General features: G+C 45.1%; 2 protein-coding genes across 3 annotated transcripts in view; one reads left to right on the top strand and one right to left on the bottom strand.

Moving 5' to 3' along the window:
• LIN9 (lin-9 DREAM MuvB core complex component) overlaps window positions 1–16,673 on the top strand; it is a 70,850-nt gene extending 54,177 nt beyond the window's left edge. For both annotated transcript variants that reach the window (XM_035008699.1, XM_035008701.1), the window contains 4 exons: window positions 9,793–9,918; window positions 14,283–14,462; window positions 14,617–14,714; window positions 15,195–16,673. In XM_035008699.1, coding sequence (XP_034864590.1) covers window positions 9,793–9,918; window positions 14,283–14,462; window positions 14,617–14,714; window positions 15,195–15,300 — 510 coding nt within the window. In that variant the 3' untranslated portion in view covers window positions 15,301–16,673. The remainder of the gene's footprint in view (window positions 1–9,792; window positions 9,919–14,282; window positions 14,463–14,616; window positions 14,715–15,194) is intronic.
• Window positions 16,674–19,716: 3,043 nt separating this feature from the next.
• Window positions 19,717–21,861, bottom strand: MIXL1 (Mix paired-like homeobox). Its single transcript, XM_035008405.1, has 2 exons — window positions 21,514–21,861; window positions 19,717–20,432 (listed from the first exon to the last, which is right to left on the bottom strand). The coding sequence occupies exons 1-2, from the start codon at window positions 21,859–21,861 to the stop codon at window positions 20,127–20,129; spliced, it is 654 nt and encodes a 217-aa protein (XP_034864296.1). The 3' UTR covers window positions 19,717–20,126.
• Window positions 21,862–22,243: the final 382 nt, after the last annotated feature.

The raw sequence follows: 22,243 nt of genomic DNA, 5'->3' as shown, positions 1-22,243 counted from the left end.
GGGCTCCCTGCTCGGCGGGAAGCCTGCTTCTCCCTCTCCCACTCCCCCGCTTGTGTTCCCTCTCTCGCTGTGTCTCTCTCTGTCAAATAAATAAAATCTTTTAAAAAATAAAATAAAATAAATATATCAGGGCGCCTGGGTGGCTCAGATGGTTAAGCGTCTGCCTTTGGCTCAGGTCATGATCCCAGGGTCCTGGGATCGAGTCCCACATCGGGCTCCCTGCTCCTTGGGAGCCTGCTACTCCCTCTGCCTCTCTCTCTCTCTCTCTCTCTCTCTGTGTCTCTCATGAATAAATAAATAAAATCTTTTAAATAAATAAATAAATAAATAAATATATCAGTAATAATATTAAATATAAGTGGACTAAATCTTCTGAATAAAAGGCAAAGATGGCCAAACTGAATGAAAAGTAAAACCCCAACTCTATGATGCATATAAGAGACACATTTAATATTAAAGGATCCTGAAAATAAAAAATTTTAAGTGTATGAAAAGGTATACAGTGCCAAGTTTTTAAAAAGCAGTAGAAGATCTGATAGCTATAGTAATACCTGACAGTGAAAGTCAGGGCAACAAATATTATTGGATATAAAGAAGTGTGCTCCTTAATGATGAAAGGTATCATTTCAAAATAATTTCAAAGTTATATGTACATAATTATGGCTTCCAAATTCATAAAGCAAAAATTGGCAAAATTCAAAGGAAAAAGGCATTTCCACTATATAGATAAAACAACTAATCAAAAAAATCTAATAAGGAGGGGCTCCTGGCTGACTCTTGATCTTGGGGTCATGAGTTCAAGCCCCATTTTGGGCATAGAGCTTACTAAAAAAAAAAAAAATCAACTGGATTTAGTAAAAATTTTTTAAAAATCAATGTTTTTTAAAATTTTATTTTATTGTTTAATATTTTATTTACTTATTTTACAGAGAGAGAGAGCACAAGCAGGGAGAGTGGCAGGCAGAGGGAGAGGGAGAAACAGACTACCCGCAGAGCAGGGAGCCCAACATGGGGCTCGATCCCAGGACCCAGGGATCATGACCTGAGCCAAAGGCAGTTGCTCAACCGGCTGAGCCACCTAGGCGCCCCTGAATGAGTTCTTCCAAACCAGTGAATTCAACCAAATAGTTACTATTTCAAAAACTTTCAAACATCCACTTTCAAAAACTTCTTCTAGAGAATGGGGGGGAGGGGAAGGAACACTTTCCAATTCATTTTATAATGCTTGAATAATTTATCAAAATCTAATGAATTGCAAGAATCCTAAATAAAATATTAACAAATGGGAATTTCTGTGTTTAGAAAGGTATGTCAGGGTGCCTGGCTGGCCCAGTCAGTGGAGCATCTGACTTCGACAAAATCATGATCCCAGGGTCCTGGGATCGAGTCTCACACCGGGCTCCTTGCTCAGCGGGGAGCCTGCGTCTCCCTCTGCCTGCTCTGCCTGCCGCTCTCCCTGCTGGTGCTCTCTCTCTCTCTCTCTCTGACAAATAAATAAAATCTTTTTTTTAAAAAAAGAAAGAGGGGCGCCTGGATGGCTCAGTTCGTTGGGTGTCCACCTTTGGCTCAGGTCATGATCCCAGGGTCCTGGGATGGAGCCCCATGTCGGGCTCCCTGCTCAGCGGAGAGCCTGCTTCTCCCTGCTTGTGGTCTCTCTCTGTCAAATAAATAAATAAAAAGAAAGATGAAACAGATAGCAATTGATTTTAGGGGATCTCCAGGTTGTCATAAATCAACAACCTTCTACTCATGTTAATATCTTGATTATTACAATGCAAAACACTCAAACATTTAACAAAAGAATTCCAGTTGGTAAACATAACCTGGTCATTGGTAATAAAATATTTAAAACACGCACCCTCACGACATCTGGCTGGCTCAGTTAGAAGAGTGTGCAACTCCTGATCTCAGGGTTGTGTGTTCATGCCCCATGTTGGGTGTGGAGATTACTAAAAAATAAAGTCTTTTTTTTTTTTTTAAGATTTTATTTATTTATTTGTCAGAGAGAGAGAGAGAGCACACAAGCAGGAGGAGAAGCAGACTCCCTGCTGAGCAAGGAGCCCAATGCAGGACTCACTCCCAGGACCCCGAGATCAGACCTGAGCCAAAGGCAGATGTTCAACTACCTGAGCCACCCGGGCGTCCCTAAAAAATAAAATCTTTTTTTTTTTTTTTAAAGATTTTATTTATTTATTTGAGAGAAAGAATGAGATAGAGAGTACGAGAGGGAAGAGAGAAGCAGACCCCCTGCTGAGCAGGGAGCCCGATGCGGGACTCGATCCCGGGACTCCAGGATCATGACCTGAGCCGAAGGCAGTCGCTTAACCAACTGAGCCACCCAGGCGCCCCAAAAATAAAATCTTTAAAAAATAAAATAAAATATAAAATAAAATACACTCATTATGTTTCCAGACAACAGGAGGAAAAATGTACCATGGTATTTTTTTTCTCCTGTCAGGGCATTGTCATTTAAACGTAAACCTGGAATTCAGGTTTACAGGATAAGAACAAGGCAAGAAGTATCAGATTACTGTAGAATAATGTTTGTTTCCCAAAGAAGGAAAAGCATAAATCACAGTTTACTTAGTGAGAGAGTTGAAATTTAAATTGTTTAAAGTAGCAGGTAAGGGGCATCTGGGTGGCTCAGTTGTTGGGTGTCTGCCTTCGGCTCAGGTCATGGTCCCAGGGTCCTGGGATCCAGCCCCTCATCCTCCTTGCTCGGTGGGGAGCCTGCTTCTCCCTCTCCTACTCCCGCTGTTTGTGTTCCCTCTCTCACTGTTTCTCTCCCTCTCTCTGTCAAATAAATAAATAAAATCTTAAAAAAATAAAATAAAGTAGCAGGTAAAATGAATGCTGTTGCAAATTGTGTTGATTTTTGAAGAGATGCTAGCGACTAGTGGTATCAGAAGTATGTTCAGGAATGTTTTTGATACCTGTATTACAAACAAATGGTGGAGCAGGATGGATTTATTTCAAAGTACCTCCTTTGTATTACATATAACAAACAAACCATACCTTTAAGTGGAATCCTCAAAAAGTAAACAGATGTATGATCTGTGATTTGGGGATTAGTCTTGGAATGTAAACAAAATGTGGCAAATATCCTTAGAGACTGTGCCAGTTCTAATATATTGATGTAAAATATGTATAGCACCTTGTAGAGTGGTAAAAATCAAATGCTATCTTTTAATCTTTATTTTTAAGATTTTATTTATTTATTTATTTATTTATTTATTTATTTATTTATTTATTTGAAAGTGCAAGCGAGAGAGCACAAGCAGGGGGAGAGGGAGAGGAAGACTCCCCGCTGAGCAGAGAGCCCAGTGCGGGGCTCGATCCCAGGACCCTGAGATCATGACCTGAGCCGAAGGCAGACGCTTAACTGACTGAGCCACCCAGGGACCCTGCTATCCTTTAATCTTAACATAGCTATTACTCATCCTGTTTTGTACATTACTTGTGAATTGGAATTTTACAGAGTATTTCAGGGACAAATACAAATGATTCAGTTCCTTCTTTGCAGAAGAAAGAATCCCAGATATTATGATGTGAGATTTTATTTTTAATATCTACAGAACTATTATTTTAAAAAACCTTCAGAAATATAACAATTCTTTCAGATTTATGAATTATAAATTTTCTGGGTATACATTCCATTTATTCCTTATAACTTTCTTCCTTTTTTTTTTTTTTCTGAAGCTTCAGGTTAATGACAGGAAACTAACTGAACATTTACACTGCTAACCCCTAATGTTTTTAGCACCAAGGAGGAGTGATTTTATCTACCTTATCTCCACCCAGCCTCCACCCTAACAAATATTCAATTTTATTTAATTAATTTAATTTTGAAGTTGAAAGCTAAATTATGTTCTATTTTTACCAATGTCCTGATAAGTTTATTGTTTCTCGCCTCAAAGGACTGGGCATACTGCTTTGTTCAAAGTTTATTTTCTTATGGAATTTGCAAAGAAAATAAAATATTGGCCTGATGAAGTCTCCTTTGAATTTAGAAAGCTTAATTGTTTATCTTATACTTTACTCAGGAAAAGCAAACTGAAACCAAAGTAGTCAAAATATGAACTCAGATGTTCAAACTTTCTATTTGTAAAGTGAAAGGAGAAATTACGTTAGCTTATATTAAAATGCTTAGTCACTTTTATAATCCAAAAAAGACAAATTTCTCAATCATACACCTGAGACGTTTTTATGGAGTTCATTGAGAGTTGAAGCTTTGAGCAGACTTTTCTAGGGCAAATTATATAGTATATTAAAGTCAGTGAAAATTTGAGGTTATTCATTTCAATATGCCAATATGAATATCTTAAAAATACACTCACAAACAATAGTGCATATGGTATTAATTAAAATAGGTTTGAATTGCTCCAGCACTATATAAAAGTAGATATTGAACCAGTAGTCTAATAATTACTTTCCCACTTTGAAAATATCTCTTGTCATACCTGGAAGTTAGTAATAATTCAAGAGTAGGAAAAGGGATCTATCCCTGAGAATTCCGTCTTAACCATGTTTAAAACCTCGTATCAGTGGTTCTCTGGGTAATATGGTCTCTGTGCTTCTTCCCACTGTCCTGTCCACCACTTTGTAAGTTGGTTTTCTTGTCCAAAATGTGTTGTCAGAATTGTCCCTGTCATGTTCGGTTCCAGGACCCTGAGATCATGACCTGAGCCAAAGGCAGATGCTTAACTGACTGAGCCACCCAGGCGCCCCTATAACAGCTTTATTGAGGTATTAGTCACATACCACACAATTCACCCATTTACAGAAAGTGAACCATTCAGTGGTTTTGAGTTTATAGTTCAATTGACGGGTTATACGGCCATCATCACGGTTAGGTTTGTTTTTTTGTTTTTTTTTTAAGATTTTATTTATTTATTCATGAGAGACAGAGAGAGAGAGAGACAGAGGCAGAGGGAGAAGCAGGCTCCCCGTGGAGCGGGGAGCCCGATGTGGGACTCGATCCCAGGACCCTGGGATCACGACCTGAGCCGGAGGCAGATGCTTAACCGACTGAGCCACCCAGGCGTCCCTGGTTAGTTTTAGAATATTGTCATCATTCCCAAAATAAACCGCATAGTTTTTAGCAGTCACTCCTCATTTCCCCTCTGACCCCCCACCCCATACCTAGGCAACCACTAATCTAATTTCTGTCCACCTATTCTGGATGTTTACTGTGAACGAAGTCTTGCAGTACGTGGTCCTTTGTGACTGGGTCCTTCCCTGTGGCGTTGTGTGTGTATCGGTACTTTTCTTGACAAATAACATGCCAGTGTGCAGACTCACCGCATTTTTATCCATTCCTCCATTGATGGTGCTTGGGTTGCTTCCACTCATTGGCTGCTAGGAGTAAGGCTACGTGAACATGTGTGTATAAGGTTTTATGGAGACATATGTTGTCAGTCCCGTTGGGTCCGTGCCTGAAAGTGGAGTTGCTGAGTCATGCGGTAACTTGATGTGCCGGCCTTGGAGGGACTGCCAGGCTATTTCCCAAAAGAACACAGATTTGGATGTGATTTTCCTTTTATCTGTTTGTAAAGTGGACAAGCTTGTAAGAGTGTATTAACCTTTAAATTAACTACAAAAATGCCTTAGATATTTATTTAAAAGGCTAGCAGGTAAGGGGCGCCTGGGTGGCTCAGTTGGTTAAGCATCGACTCTTGATTTCGGCTCAGGTCATGATCTCGGGGTCATGAGATCGAGCCCTGCCTTGGGCTCTGGCCTGAGCATGGAGTCGCTTGAGATTCCCTCTCTCCCTCTGTCCCCCTCTCACACATGCTTTCTCTCTCTCTCTCAGAAAGTAAATAAATAAATGACTCTCTCTCTCTCTCTCAAATAAGTAAATTTTTTTTTAAAAGATTTTATTTATTTACACAGCGAGAGAGGGAACACAAGCAGGGGGAGTGGGAGAGGGAGAAGCAGGCTTCCCGCCAAGCAGAGAGCCCGATGTGGGGCTTGATCCCAGGACCCCAGGATCATGACCTGAGCCAAAGGCAGACGCGTAACGACTGAGCCACCCAGGCGCCCCTCAAATAAGTAAATATTTTTTAAAAAGAAAGAAAAAGATAGGCAGCCTAATAGAAAACAGGAAAGAGAATTGAACAGATACATTTTAAAAAGAGGATATTCAGGGGCGCCTGGGTGGCTCAGTCAGTTGAGCATCTACCTTGGGCTCGTGTCATTGTCCCAGAGTCCCAGGATCGAGCCCTGTGTCAGGCTTCCTGCTCAGCGGGGAGTTTGCTTCTCCCTCTGCTCCTCCCCCGCTCGCTCACTCTCTCTCTCAAATAAATTAAATCTAAAAAAAAAAAAAAGAGGATATTCAGATGTACAAAAAATTTTTGATAAGGTACCCAGCCTCATTAGTAATAGAGAAAATGCGAATTAATACCACAAAGAGATATCACTCACACCCTCTAAAGTGGCTAATATTCAAACACTTAAAATATCAAAGATCGGAAAATATGTCAAGCAGCCAGAACTTTTTTTTTAAGACTTTATTTATTTGAGAGAGGGGGTGGGGGAGGGACAGAGGGAGAGAGAGAATCCCAAGCAGAGATTGTGCTGAGCATGGAGCCTGATGTGGGGCTTGATCTTGCCACCCTGAGATCATGACCTGTGCCGAAACCAGGAGTCGGACGTCTAACTGACTGAGCCACCCAGGCATCCCAGCCAGAACTTCCTTATTCCATCACTTTGGGGAACTCTTTGGCTCTGTCTACTAAAACTACACATGTGGGTACCTAAGTACAAAATGTCCTAGAAGCACTATTCATATTGACCAAGAACTAGGTGCAGCCCTATTATCCAGTAACAAATGGAACCAATAGAATGGCTGATTATATCATATTTCTACAAAGGAATTTCTACACCACAGTGAATGAACTGTGGATATGCACAACCATGTGGATGAATTTCACAATGTTAATTGAAAGAAGCTAGGAACAAGAGTATATACTGTATAATTGCATTTTAAATAAATTTCAGAAGTCAAACTATGATGTTTGATGTCAATAAGGTTGCTTTGGAGAGAAAAGAGAGAAAGGATTGTAAGGTGATATGTGGGGCTTCTTAGCAGTGTTCTGTTGATGTAGTGGATTTTTCCCATGACTTCCCCAGCTTTGTTGAGGTATAATTGGTGTACAGTAAACTGTATCTTTTTAAAATGTATGGTTTGATCAGATATATGTGTGTGCCCATATACACATACACACCCATGAAGCCAGCACCACAGATGAGGTTACCAGTATTTCTGTCTTCTCCCCTCCTCACCAGATTTCCCTAAGCCCTTCATAATCCATCCTTCCCTCTACCCCAGCCTCCAGGCAACCATTGATCTACCTTCTGTCATCTCAGATTACTTTGCATGCTTTTTTTTTTTAAGATTTTATTTATTCATTCGAGATAGAGAGAGAGCATGAGCAGGGGGAGAGGCAGAGGGAGAAGCAGGCTCCCCTCTGAGCCAGGAGCCGGACGCGGGGCTCAATCTCAGGACCCCGGGATCATGACCCGAGCCGAAGGCAGATGCTCAACTATCTGAGCCACCCAGGCACCCCTAGTTTGCATTTTCTAGAATTGTATATAGATGGAATCATACAGTGTATATGCTTTTCTTGCCCGGCGTCTTTCATTCAGTATAAGGATTTTGATTCATCCACTTGGTTGTGTGTTCCACAGTTCAAGCAACATACTGTAATTCTTTCTTATTGCTGAGCAGTAGCACATTGTGTGGATATTCCACAATCTGTTTATCCATTCACCTGTTGAGGGACATTTGAATTGTTCACATTTTTTAGCTATTACAAAGAAAATCGAACATTCATGTACAAGTCTTTGCATGGACAAGTGTTTTCATTTCTCTTGGATCATATGGTAGGTGTAGGTGTTTAACTTTTTTTTTTTTTTAAAGATTTTATTTATTTGACAGCGAGAGCAAGAGCACAAGCAGGGGGAGTGGAAGAGGGAGAAGCAGGCTCCCCGCCGAGCAGGGAGCCCCATGTGGGGCTTGATCCCAGGACCCCGGGATCATGACCTGGGCTGAAGGCAGATGCTTAACCGACTGAGCCACCCAGGTGCCCCGGTGTTTAACTTTTTAAGAACCGGTGTTTGCATTGTGATAATTCACTGAATTGTATATGTATATTTTGTGCATTTTTCTCATGTTATACTTTTTTTTTAAAGATTTTAAAGTTTATTTATTTGAGAGAGAGCACGCATACATGGGGGGAGGGGCAGAAGGAGAGGGGGAAGCAGGCTCCCCGCTGAGCAAGGAACCCAACATGGGGCTCCATCCAGAACCCTGAGATCATGACCTGAGCCGAAGGAAGATGCTTAACCGACTGAGCCACCCAGGCACCCATCATGTTATACTTTTCAATTAAAAAAAAATACTAAGTTACAGGGTGCCTGACTGGCTCAGTCATTGGAGCGTGCGACTCTTGATCTCTGGGTTGTGGGTTTAAGCCCCATGTTGGGTGTGGAAATTACTTAAAAATTTTTTAAGTTTTATATAGCGTGAAGTTATACCTGAGAGGTCTCATTCTGGCAGGCTGGGAGCCCACAGCCTGACAGGTTCCCCTTCTCCACTCACCCTGACACACAATCTGACAGTTGACATATCCCATTATATGCACAGGAATGCAAATATATTTTCTATTCCAAAAGAATTTTAAATATTTTCAATAGAAAGTTAAGAAGAACAAGTTGAGGGGTGCCTGGGTGCTCAGTCGGTTAAGCGTCTGTCTTCAGCTCAGGTCATGATCCCAAGTCTCTTGGGATCAATTCCCCATGTCAGGCTCCCTGCTCAGCGGGGAGTCTGCTTCTCCCTCTCCCTCTGCTGCTTCCCCTGCTTGTGCTCTCTAGTTCTCTCTGTCAAATAAATAAATAAAATCTTAAAAAAAAATTAAATGGCAAAAGAACACACCAACCCAAGCCCACCAATAAAGGATAGATTTAGCTTTTTTATTTATTTTTTTAAGATTTTTATTTATTTATTTGACAGAGAGAGGGAGCACATGCAGGGGGAGTGGGAGAGGGAGAAGCAGACCTCCCGCGGAGCAGGGAGCCCGATGCGGGGCTTGATCCCAGGACCTTGGGATCATAACCTGAGCCAAAGGCAGCCGCTTAACAACTGAGCCACTCAGGCGCCCCAGATTTAGCTTTTTTAGAGAAAAAAAAAAGTGAATGGTAGATGTCCCGATGCTCCTAAGAATAGTCTCCTAAATAACAATAATACTGTTTTCACACACAAGAAGTAGAACATTGAGGACAGACAACTTCAATAAACTTCTGTTGTTTTGGAATAGTCAGATCTCATGTTAGATCACTGAAAGTGCACTGCTCAAAAAAATCCTTATCGGGGTGCCTGGGTGGCTCAGTCGGTTGAGCATTGAACTCTTGATTTCAGCTCAGATCATGATCTCAGGGTCGTGAGATCGAGCCCCAAGTTGGGCTCCTCACTGAGAGTGGCGTTGGCTTGGGATTCTCCCGCTCCTTCTGCCCCTCCCCCCACCCCGTGTGTGCTGTCTCTAAAAAAAAATCCTTATCAAAATCTGATTTTTGGGACGTCTGGGTGGTTCAGTCAGTTAAGCGTCTGCCTTCAGCTCAGGTCAGGATCCCAGAGTCCTGGGATCAAGCCCCACGTCGGGCTCCCTGCTCAGCAGCGGAGTCTGCTTCTCCCCCTCCCCCTGCTCATGCTCTCCCTCTCGCTCACTCTCTCTCTCTTCCAAATAAATAAATAAATAAATCTTTATTTAAAAAATCAGATTTTTTTCCTTGCAGAAATCCTATTCCATGCCCATCGGCATTGAATTTCAGCGGAGATATGCAACAATCGTTCTGGAGCTTGAGCAGCTCAACAAGGACCTCAACAAAGTTTTGCATAAAGTTCAGCAGTACTGCTATGAGGTAGGTGATGTGTATAAATTTCCCCTGAGGGCCTGTGCCCCCCTCCCCCACTCTTTTATTTGAAGCTAAATACTGTTATTTACCTTCACATTTTAGAAAATTCAAACTATAGCGGGAGGGGAAGAATGAAGCGGGGGAAATCGGAGGGGTGGACGAACCATGAGAGACGATAGACTCTGAAAAACAAACTGAGGGTTCTAGAGGGGAGGGGGGTGGGAGGATGGGTTGGCCTGGTGGTGGGTATTGAGGAGGGCACGTTCTGCATGGAGCACTGGGTGTTATGCACAAACAATGAATCATGGAACACTTCATCTAGAACTAATGATGTAATGTATGGGGATTAACATAAGAATAAAAAAAAAAAGAAAATTCAAACTACACCAACATCTCTATCAGGTCCTTTAGCAGAACCGGATTTTATGTACATTTTTACTCATTTTAGCATTAGTGTCAAAGAGTGCTTTACACACAGTCAGCTCTCAATTGTGTTGATTTTTGTTTCAATTACAAATGGTATTGCTCTTGAAAAAAATATAGAAAAATCCAGAAAAATGATTACTCTTAAACTCTTAATTCCACAATCCCAAATACTGTATTTTGGTTTATTTCCCCTTAGTATTTTAGATAGATAGATAGATAGATAGATAGATAGATAGATAGATAGATAGATAGATATAATGCTTTTTCTCGCAAAGTTATGATCATGCTGTGTATACAATTTTGTTTCCTCCTGCTTTAAATTTTACATTAGAACTATGGATTCTTGAACCAAGTATGTAGAGCATAGGGTTATTTGTGAATTATTATCGTGTACATAAAATTATATGTATGAAGGCAGTTCAGTGGTTTCACCTCAAATGTGATTTTCTTACAACAAGGTAAGAAGTGACAGATGAGTTTAGAATGCTCCAGCACTTGTATTTTTAGAGGTTTTATGTTTCCTGTGAGCCACGTCCATTTGTGACATGAGGTTCTTCAACAGTTAGCTCTTTATGACACTAACCTCCTAATTAGTCCCGAAGATCTGCCGTAGGCCATGTTATCAACCTGTCCACCTGGAGCTGAAGGAAATGAACTGTGTTTGCCTGGAACTACACTCTGAGACTATTTTGCTCATTCCTCTAACCATCATTATCATTTATTTTTATTTTCCCGGTAGTTGTCCCCTACAATAGCAGTAAGCGTTGTCCTAGTGATTAGATTTCTCCCTCCGGGCCAGCTACTAACCCACGAGAGACGCAAACCAAGCAGTCCGAGACCGCGCGGAGCAAAGTTGACAACACGCGCCGAAGTGGACTGTTCATCACTCTTGTTGTGTAATTTCAGTATGTACACAGGGCCTTTTGTGATAGGTCCATTTCCCCATGAAGTAAAATGATTTCATTTTCACAAAGCTCTTGGGGAAGTACAATATTGATTTGATTTGCTTTTTAAAGATTGATTGATTGATTGATTTGAGAGAGAGTACGTGTAAGTAGGGGCAGAGGAAGAGAGAATCTCAAGCAGACTCCCTCCTGAGCAGGGAGCCCAACACAGGGCTCGATCCCAGGACCCTGAGATCATGACCTGAGCCAAAGGCAGACGCTCAACCAACTGAGCCACCCAGGAGCCCCTACAATATTGATTTTAAAATGCGTAAACAGTATGATTAAGCAATTCTATTTCTGATATATACCAAACAGGTTTGTGAACTTCTGTTTACCACTAGAATGTTCATAGCACCTAAAACTAATAGAATTTTTTTAAAGCGTTAGAGAAAGGTGATTCATTGCAGCATTCCTGGTATTTGCAAAATATTAGAAAAAACATGAATGCCCATATATAGGGAATTGGCTAAGTAACTTATGGTACATCCACACCGTGGAGTACCTTGCTGCTGTAAGAACGAACAAGGAAGCTCTCCATTTACTGATATGGAGTGATTTCCAGGATGTATTAAGTGAAAAAAATAAAGTACATGGAAGTATATATAGCAATTGTTTCCTTTGGAGTAAGCAGAAATATGTAAAAATAAAATACACATATATCCTCTTAGTTTTTCAAGAATAAACACAGGAGGGATAAACTAGAACTAATTTGGGGATGGGGCAGGGATCGAGGAGTGAGGGGAGTGAGGGGAGTGACATTTCTCTGAGTGTTTGTTTTCTCAATAAATACAGATGAACTCCAAAATGGAGTATAAATAGAAGTAAACGAACCTAACTCTATGTCAAAGGAATAACATAAACACTAAAGGAGACAAAAATGAATCCAAATAACCTGAACTTAGTATTTTGACCCTATACCCTTAGTCTGAAGATAAATTGAACTTTAAATAAATAATGAACTCTAGTTAGTAAGGTTTTCACTCCTGGTGGTATGGATTCGCAGTTCTGAAACTGCATTCTAGGATGGAGCACATGAGTAACTTAAGTATATCGCAGATCGGGGAGGCCTGCCCTCTCACCTCTGAAGAAGGCAGTTATGAAGATGGGAGACTACAACAAACCCTGTGGTGTTGGGTTAGAATAGGGAGAATTGGTCTGATTTCGTGATTCATTTTGTTTTTATGACGTAGCTACGTGGGTGTGTGTGCGCGTGGGTGCACGCACACGCTGAGAGAGCCCAGAAGCACACACCTGACGGCACTGAGCACGCCCAGCACTCGATCATGGTTTCCAAATGCTGCTCTCCAATAAAAGGAAGCAGGGCTCCTTGAAAAAGAGACTTGATTCCAGAGGCTGGACCATCTCACTGTGCCCCCCAGCTTATGGGAGCGTGTCCAACAGGACCGGCTGGACACTATCCCCACTGACTAGATCTGGGGCAGTTTGGGCGTCAGCATAAGTGACTACACTCAGAGATTAGAACCCTTTGAGTAAAGTAAGAATCCATGAGTCCATACTAATATTAACCACTTAACCAATTAATTTTTTTTTAAAGATTTTATTTATTTATTTGACAGAGAGAGAGACAGCGAGAGAGGGAACACAAGCAGGGGGAGTGGGAGAGGGAGAAGCAGACTCCCTGCAGAGCAGGGAGCCTGATGCGGGGCTCGATCCCAGGACCCTGGGATCATGACCTGAGCCGAAGGCAGATGCTTAACAACTGAGCCACCCAGGCACCCCTAACCAATTAATTTTTAAGGGAAAGTTCTTTTTTTAAAAAAAAAAAGATTTTATTTATTTATTTGAGAGAGAGAGCATGAGAAGGGGGAGGGTCAGAGGGAGAAGCAGACTCCCTGCTGAGCAGGGAGCCCGATGCGGGACTCGATCCAGGGACTCCAGGATCATGACCTGAGCCGAAGGCAGTCACTTAACCAACTGAGCCACCCAGGTGCCCTTAAGGGAAAGTTCTTAGAGTAAAATGCCAGCTAGCAACTGTAGGAGGAATGGTAGAGTGAGAGGAATGGCGCCTGGCAGCCATCACCGCAGGAACTGGTAAAGGCAGGGTGCTCAGTAAAACTTGAGGGTCAAAGGGTGAGGACGAGGAGCCTCCAAATCTCTCTTCACAAATTCTTACTCGTTCCAAAGGGGAAAATCCCGTCCTGTGGGGAAATCTGGGCGACACCTGACTCCCTTAACCGAGTGATCAGAGATACCGCAACCAGTAATGGGACAGATTGGCATCAGAGGCCTCCTGACCGAGATGCCCTGAGCAAGAACTCAGCATCACTCTTGTATTCCTCCCCAAAATGCATGACTTCAGTCTAATCACGAGGAAACAGACAAACCCATGTTGAAGGACAGTAGACAAAATAATTGGCTGGTACTCTTCCAAAATATCATGATATTTCATGAAAGAGGAACTGTTCCAGAATAAAAGAATCTACAGAGACATGACAACCAGATGTCTCTGGCGGGGGGTGGGGCGTGGGGGGGACTTACGTGTTGGGACGGTTGATGGACTGTGCACATGCCCTTTTAGAAGAATATGGTCTCCTGTCGGTGGGAAATTTCCCAGTTGTGACAGTTGCCCTGTGGGAATGTACTTCGGAAATGCAGACTAGAGTGTTTAGGGGGAAAGAGGCACAGTGTTTGCAGCTTATTGTCAAATAATTAAGGGGAAAACATTACATCTGTTATACAGAGAGAGATCAAATGTTGCCACACGGAATAAACAAGAAACTGAATCTGGGTAAAAGGTTTTTAGGAGTATTTTTTCTATTCCTTTTTAGCAGTTTGAAATTATATCAAAATTAAAAGTTGCCAAAAATATAAAATCAAGAAAAGAAAACCAAGAAGAAACATTTCTTCTGGTGTGAGGCCCATTTTCGTTATAAAGGCTAGTTTTGGAAACACCCACATCTGAAGACAGGGCACGAACACACAGACATCGTCTGGCCTGGTGACCGTCCATCTCATGTTGGAATCCTCTGTTTCCAGCTCGCTCCAGACCAGGGCCTGCAGCCTGCGGACCAGCCCACGGATATGAGACGGAGGTGTGAGGAGGAAGCCCAGGAGATTGTCCGGCTCGCCAACTCCTCCACTGGACAGCCCTGTGTTGAGAACGAAAATCTCACAGACTTAATCTCCAGGCTCACCGCTATTTTATTACAAATTAAGGTACATCTCCAAGAAAACATTCTCTTCATTTTGATACCTACACAAACTGCACTAATTTGTTGATAAATTATTATAATACACAGATTATATCAGGTATTTTGTATCTGTATTTGAACTATAATTCAATTAAAATTTGAAATATTTTTTCCTTTAGTGTCTGGCAGAAGGAGGAGACCTGAATTCCTTTGAGTTCAAATCACTTACAGATTCATTAAATGATATCAAGAGTACAATAGATGCTTCTAATATCAGGTAATTCGTTAGGTGGACTCTAATCATTTTTCTAAGTTCATGGGGATTTCCAGTAAAGTTTTAAGAATTATGCATATTTGTGAAGCATTCCTATAATTTTTACCCTGTAAATAAATTCCAAAAGGACTTTTCAGTTATATCCCGTCTATTGACAGAATAGAAAGTTCACATGGATTTGGTTTATGTAAAGGAATCCGAAGACCTACGGTATTTGGGTTTGGGTTGGTGTGGGGGCTCCACTGAGTAGTTTCCCCAGAGAGACACTCTCACCCTTGCCCGCACCCCCGCGGCTCCTTTGCCCCCTCCAGCAGCCCTTCCCGTCACGGCTGCAGCCGGGGGGTAGCTGGTGTGATGGGGGCTTTAGTCCTTCCTCGGGTCATTATCTTCGCTGCTTTTTGGACTAAAATTCGGCTCTTCCTTTGTTAACAAGTATTTTCCTAACGTCGCGAAATAAGGGAGTGAACCGTGTTTCTTCTTCAGTTGCTTTCAGAATAACGTAGAAATCCACGTTGCACACATTCAGAGTGGCCTGAGCCAGATGGGAAACCTGCACGCCTTCGCAGCCAACGACACCAACAGGGACTGAGGAGGAGCCTCCACTGTTCGCGCTGCACAGGACATGGCGCTCCCTGCACCGAGGCTCCCAGCACCAGATAACCAGATAACCCAAGCGCTGGAAAGCAAGGGAAATGTAAATCTCCAACTAGGGCGTTTTAATATACTATACTGCTTCGTAAACCAGCATTGCTGACCAGCATTCTATTTATTTTTCTTTTTATTATTCAGCTGCAGTAGCATCGCTTATGTTACATGTTTATAAGCAAGTATTTTAAAACTGAAACTGAACGTAATAGGCTTTCACGGAAGAGTATGCTGACCCTTTTTTGAACGTGCATGAATTCAGCCCAGCACGCGCAGACAGCTGGGGGGGGGGGGGGGGGGCATGCGCAGACACGGGCTCCTTGCGCTGCCGGGGGCAGTCCAGAACTCCGTCCAGAGGACTGCGGCGCAGGCTCCGTTAGCTCCTCACCCTGCCAGTCTCTGGAAGAGAGCACCCTCGAGAAATGGGCAGGCACGTGTGCAGGAAGCCTCTGGAATAGCAATGGGAGATGCGGACTTGACAAGTATGCGGGACGGATACTTGCAGTGTGACACGGCTCGAGAGATCATTTTATAATAATAACTATTTTAATTTATCATAATTTATAAAAGAAACCTTTGTTGTTTGTCTGTTGAAAGAAAATGAAGGAGCAGGAAAAAAATAAATTACTTGCAAAATGCTACATTTCAGCAAGTGGATTTGGCATGACTTTTCCCGTCAATTCAGGACAAAAAGTGCTATTGTTAGGAAACTTATTTAAAAAGACTGATAACACACTATTTTCATATTTTGTTTATTTGCACAACTTTTGAACCAGATGACTGGTTAAAATCCAACCGTATACAATTTATAAAGTCAAAAGATTTTATAAGGAAAACAAATAAAATAACCAGTGCTGTGAAATGCAGAAAAAAAGGTTTGTATTTGGTTGTGGGGTTTTTTTGTTGTTTTTTGGTTTTTTAAAGGAAAAACCCTGCCTAAAATGTTAATCTTGTAAAAAGTGTGTATTTGGAATTTTCTGTTTTAATATAGAATATTATAAAGTCAAAATATAATAAAATTGTTTTCAGATTTGGAGTTTAAGATATAGCTGTAGAAGTGGCTTTGATTCTTTTAGATGTCTCATAAAATGGGACTTTTTATATGTTAATGTATTATAAAACTAAAATGAGATTATTTTCCATTTGAAATTTTTGTATAGTTTAAAAATGCTTCCATATTCTTTGTTGGTCTTGTGCCACTGCAGAACTTTAGTGCAGAGTTTATATTTAGCTAAACTGTTAACGTTAATTAAGAAATGCATAAATCCTCTATTCTTAATATTTGTAATTCTAAATAAATTGATCTATGAAAAGTAATACTGCCTACCATTCTCATTTAATTAATACACTTGATAAGTATTCCTTGTTTGAAAAGTTTTAAGGAACTGTAATTTCCACTGTATTTTATATATACATATGAATATATGTATATTTTAAGATTTTATTTATTAGAGAGAGAGCGTGTGTGAGCGAGAGAGCAGGAGCACGGGGTGGAGAGGAGAGGCAGGAGCAGGCTCCTCGCCGGGCAGGGAGCCTGATGCGGGGCTCAATCCCAGGACCCCGGGATCACGACCTGAGCCGAAGGCAGATGCTCAACCAACTGAGCCACCCACATGTCCCTTCCACTGATTGATATTTTTAGGGGAAACAATAGAGATTAATCACCAAGTCATCTTGAATTACGATATCATCCAATCTGACTTTAAGGGAGGGGGTTTTTCCATCTGTACAAATCACAGTGAAAAAACACTTAACCAGTTCTTGGCTTACTGTAGACCCAGTGAGAGGTTGGTTTTAATACAGTCCGCCTAGGGGCACCTGGGTCACCATGCTGCCACGGCCCAGCACATTTTGCAAGTTCTAAAGAGCCATCAATGCTACATGCTGTGTAGGTTTGGTTCTGAAAGACTTTCGCTGAGTCCCCCAAAACCAGATTCGCTTCCACCATTGAGAATCTACCAAAAGATTTGCCTGTTCAATTCTTTCTCTTAAATTCAGGCACTTTCTGAGCCTGTGTCATTACCACCTCTCTCGCTCGGCCCGGCCGCCATCCCCGCCAGTCCGGAAGTCTTCGGTCATCCCTACCTTCTCTGCAGTGTCCACTCTGCCCCCTCAACTGCGACATTCGGGCAGTGATAGTCTTAAACTGCAGAATAGGTCATGTTCTCTCCATCTAAGGCCTTAGGGCTCTCAGAACAAACTCAGAACGCTTCCACAAGACCCAGACAGCAACGTATGGTCTGACATCCTCAATTTCTCCGTCCTGCTTCTTCCGCCACGGGGCCTTTGCACGTGCACTTCCCTCTCCTCACCTTGGTGACTCCTGACCATCCTACACGTCAGTTTCTCAGCTAAGCTTTCCTTGACCACAACACACCGTCTCCAGGTCCTCCTGTATCTCTGTATGCAGTGTGTACCACATTTGCAATTTTACATTTCTTCTTGGGTCTGCCTGCTGGCCTCTCTACTCCTGGCTTGGCTCACCATTTTATCTCCAGGCCCTGATAGAGTACCTGTTCATAGGCAGCAAATGTTTGTGCAGTGAGCAAACAAAAGTTTCAAAAGAGCTCAAACCAACATCAGTGTCACTAGAACCAGCATGGGGTTTTCCATGATGATTGCTTTGCAAGATGAGACTACTCCCTTGGATGCAGAAATTCTGCTTTGGGGGGTTGCCTTTAAGCATTATCACTCGTCCTGGTCCTGACTAAAAAGGCCAGGCCAATACAGGAGGCATGATTTGCTGGTGGAGAGATGGGTGGACGGAGTCCCAGGTTTGAGTCACTTCTGATCTGAACCATAAAGTTTCTTGTTCTTTAGAACAGTAATAGCCCCTGCCTTATACGGCATGGTAAGGATTAAACACACAGTGCCTGTAACACATTTAGCAGTTACGTCTCTTGAGAGTTCAAGGGAGGTGCAGACTAATGTTCTTGGAGGGTCCCACAATTTTTTTAAAAATTAAAAATAACAAGATTTAAATGTTTATAGATTTTGTAGGTATTCGCTAGGGAAAACACAATGTAAGGGCAATAATCCAATTAATTAATAAGCTCTTTGCAAGATTTACCTCTACGTGTGACCCTTAGTGGACTCTAAGTTCCGAGTGTCAGGTTTTCAGTCTTGTGGGTGTGAATGTCTGTAGTCTCACACCTGTCCGGGTCACCTGTCCAAATGCAAAGGGACTGCGGAGCAGGATGCGGGGCATGCGCAAGCACTTCAATAACCGCAGCTAACGTTTACCATCTTGTGTTTGGTTTCAGACCATTTTCAAGGGTTCGGTAGCCAGGTCTGCCACTAAAGCCCGAACTGTCTCCCGCTGCTTCTCGCAATGCATTTGCTACGCTGAAACCTGCAAGTCACTTGAATAACACCTCTGGGAAAATGAGGGCAACCGGCCTGTGCGATCTCGAAGACATTCCAGGGCGCTCAGACTGTTCCAGTAACATCGGGACAGGAGTCCTGGCCTTAGCCACGGCTCCTGCGGGCCTCCTCCAAGGCGCCGCGTACAGAGACCCCCCCCTCCATGGCCACCCCCTGTAGACAAAGTCTCCCTTGGCCCTCAGGAGTTTGAAAACCCTCAAAATATCAAGACAGGATTTTAATGGATCTCAGGCTAACTTACACCCTAATTTGCATATATTCTAATGTGTACACTGGGAGAGAGAAATCAGAAGCCAGCAGTCATGCGACTAATTTGAACAAGCTCTCAGCACAGCGGCCTGATGACCAAAGGCGAAGGGCCACATTTGCAGAGACTGTTCTTTCACAAGCAATGGAGGATGGCGCCGCACGACGTGCTGTCCAAAGGACCGAACTCATTTCAACAGAATGACAGTGGAGCATTTGTGGAAAGCATTTAATAACCCACTCAAGTTGCACCAAGTACAATTACAAGTGCTAAGGGTAATGTGGGAGTGACTGGAGTAAAACGTACAAAATCAGGATTCGAGGAAGGTTCAGACTCCGGGGGAGGGGGACCTCAAGTGTCTGAGACAGAGTAGTATTCATTTGGTCCTCAACGACGATGGACAGGAGGGGCTCGGGGACAGGACCACGCTGTGCACGGGTGACCTCAAGAAGATTTGCACGGCCGCCCCTTTGGCTGGAGATGTTGGAAGGGTATACCACCCAAAGCTTTTTCCATCTGGTGTCCACAGGAGGCTACCACAGATTTCTAGAGAGCGATGTGTGAAAATCTGAGAAGCCAGAGGCAGGGGGTTCTAGAAATAATCTGCATGAAGAATCACCGGAGCGACGAATGAGTGTAAAGATGATGGGCCACACACACAGAAAAGGAGTCGATCTCGGGGACAGGGTGAGGACTGTGTCCTGATGAGTTCAAAGTCACGAGCCTTGGAGGAAGGCGAGAAGCCGGCAGCTGGGGCGCGCAAGGGGAGGGTGAGCCTGGCCGCAGTGTTCTTGGGAAGGGGAGAGGGAGTTCTGACAAAGCAGTCTGGAAGGGAAGAGGGGGACCAGCCACATGGAGCGGGATGCAGATGGAATTGGAGGTGCGGGTTTGGAGGCACCCGGGTCAAAGGACCGTGAGACTCCCGGGGAGGGGCCCTGCGGAGGGAGGAGAAGGGGTGAAAGGCTCACAGGCGAAGGGGAGGGAGCATCACAGGGGAGGGCGCCAGCGACACCTTCACTGAAGTTAACGGGCGAGTGTCCCTCGCCCCGGAGCCAGAAAGGACAGCCTTCTGATGTGTGTGTCCTCGCCTTCAGGGGCGCGGGGCTCCTCGGAGCTTACCCTGACCTCACCCAGATTCCTCAAGAGTCACCAAAGGCAGAGAAGATGTGTTCCTCCCACGAGTCCAGCTTTGAACCAGTGTCTTCAGAGAGGGGAGAGTAGGCTTCGAAGCGCTGACCCTGGCAGCTCGGGTGGGGGATGCCCTCCCCAACTCTGTTGGGATCGGGCAGGCAGTTCACGTCTACTTCAAGAGGCGACTGGGGCTTCAAACATTTCACTTCGGGTCCCTGCACAGCATGGTGGAGGAAAAGCTGGGATCTGGCCGAGGGCTGAAAGGCTTTCCCGCTCTGCCGCCTTGACTTGGCCCGCCGGTTCTGGAACCACACCTGGAAGAGGGCAGAGAAGCAGCTTTGGGTTGAAGTCCTTAACGCTAGTTCACCGTTCCCGAGTTCCCGGTCAACGTGTCCTGCTTCCCTGTCCGGAGCTTCCCGCTTTCCAGAAAGCACTTGGGCCAATGGGCGGCCAGGAGTTCAGAGGCCCTAGCTCTCTCTGCCTTACCATTTCCAGGTGCCAAATGGGGAACCCGCCTTGTTCTACCTGGGCATCAAATAGGGATATCTGCGATGAAAAGTGGGGTGGCAGAATGAGAAGCACTTAGCATTTGAGGATAAAAGGCTTCTAGCCTTGGAGATGACAGGCGGCAAGAGAATTTAGAAAATCGATTTCTGGAAGTGTGGTCCCTTGTCAAATCAATCAAGAAGGGGTTTTTGCTCTGCGGACTTCACTTCTGTGAATACATTTTTCTGCTCACCGTCTCCCAACAAATAGCGAGGGTGTCCTGCTTACGAAGCCTGTGCACCACCGGTTGGGGCCGACGGACGGATTCCACCAGGGACGCAGGAAAACAAGCCCGCTCCTCCCAGGGGTGAAGTGAGGGCTCCTACTTAAAACTGCATGTGGACGCAGACCATGCCCAAAAAGGCAGGCTCTTCGTCACCAGCAAGCTCCCGAATTCCGATCTCAATCCCTTTGCAATAAACGCGCCTGGCACCGGGTTTTTCAAACTGTGACAAGAAGCCCCACGTGCTTCAGGCTTTACCCCGAGATGCTACACCCCTTCGAACCCAATACCCGCCAAGAGAGGGGCCTTAGGGGCGCTGGGGGCCATTCGGAGACTCAGCCAGCCCTGCTCTCTCCCAGAGACTGGGGTCCCACCGGTGGAAGCCTCAACCGTGCCTCATCTGTCCCTTCCTGGATCGAGAAAAAGTGTGAAAGTGCTCCTTCTCACCCTCCTGCTCGGGAAGGACGTTCTGACCCTTTCAAGGGGCCGGCGGGCGTCCTCGGAGGGGCCCCGATCGTACTGGACGCCGACGGAGGGAAACGGCTGCATGCGCCCCACCCCATCGCCCCAGCGACGGGTCCCGACACCACCCCCCGGGGGCAGCCCCTGCCCAGCGCGGGGCTCACCTGGATCCTGGACTCGGGGAGCAGGGTGAGCGCGGCCAGGCGCTCGCGCAGGTGGATGTCGGGGTACATGGTCCGGCGGAAGACTAGCTCCAGCAGCTGCAGCTGTTCAGCGCTGAACGACGTGCGCTTGCGGCGCTGGGACGCCGACGGGGCGGGCGCGCCTGCGGGGGGCGCGGGAGGCGCGCGGGGCGGTGCGGGGGGCGGCGCGGCGGGCCCAGGGCCCGCGCCGAGGAAGCCGGCGAAGGAGCCGGGGCCCGGGGCCGGCGGGGCGGCGGCGGGGCCGGGCGGGGGCGCGGGCAGCGCGGGAGCGGCCCCGAAGCCGAGCTGCTGGGACCGAGCCGCGGCCATCGCTGCGCGAGCCAGTGCGCCACCCAAGGGGCGCGGGCCCCCGGTTATAGGGCGCGGGCCGAGGGAGGGGAGCGGCTCGCTCAAAGGGCCGGGCGCGCGGAGACCCGTGTCCCCCCCGGGGGCCGGTCCGCCCCCAGCCCCGCCAGACGCCGTGGGAACTGCCGCTTCCGCCGCCGGGGGCGGGAGGAGGGGAGGTGTGAACTTGGGCCGCACCCCCCCCACACACACACCGCCCACCCCCGGCGACCCCCGCCCGCCCGGCCCGACGGCCGCAATCCACATCCCCGGGCCGGCCTCCCGCTCGGCGGCGCGCCAGGCCGGGGCAACGACCCTTGCCCGCGTCCTCGGAGCTATTTACTTACCCCGCCCCCCCAGCCGGCTA

This window comes from Mirounga leonina, unplaced genomic scaffold (assembly GCF_011800145.1).
Source record: "Mirounga leonina isolate KUSES-001 unplaced genomic scaffold, KU_Mleo_1.0 Mir_152, whole genome shotgun sequence".
In the NCBI taxonomy this organism is placed as follows: domain Eukaryota; kingdom Metazoa; phylum Chordata; class Mammalia; order Carnivora; family Phocidae; genus Mirounga; species Mirounga leonina.
The sequence above is the reverse complement of the archived record's forward strand: the minus strand, read 5'-3'. Positions and strand labels throughout refer to the sequence as shown.

Bases quoted from the DNA above. Each gene is read 5' to 3' on its own strand.
- MIXL1 (XM_035008405.1), bottom strand. From the start codon at position 21,861: ATGGCCGCGGCTCGGTCCCAGCAGCTCGGCTTCGGGGCCGCTCCCGCG. The intron at 20,433-21,513 runs GTGAGCCCCGCG...GCCCTCTTCCAG, and splicing joins TCCCCGAGTCCAGGATCCAG to GTGTGGTTCCAGAACCGGCG.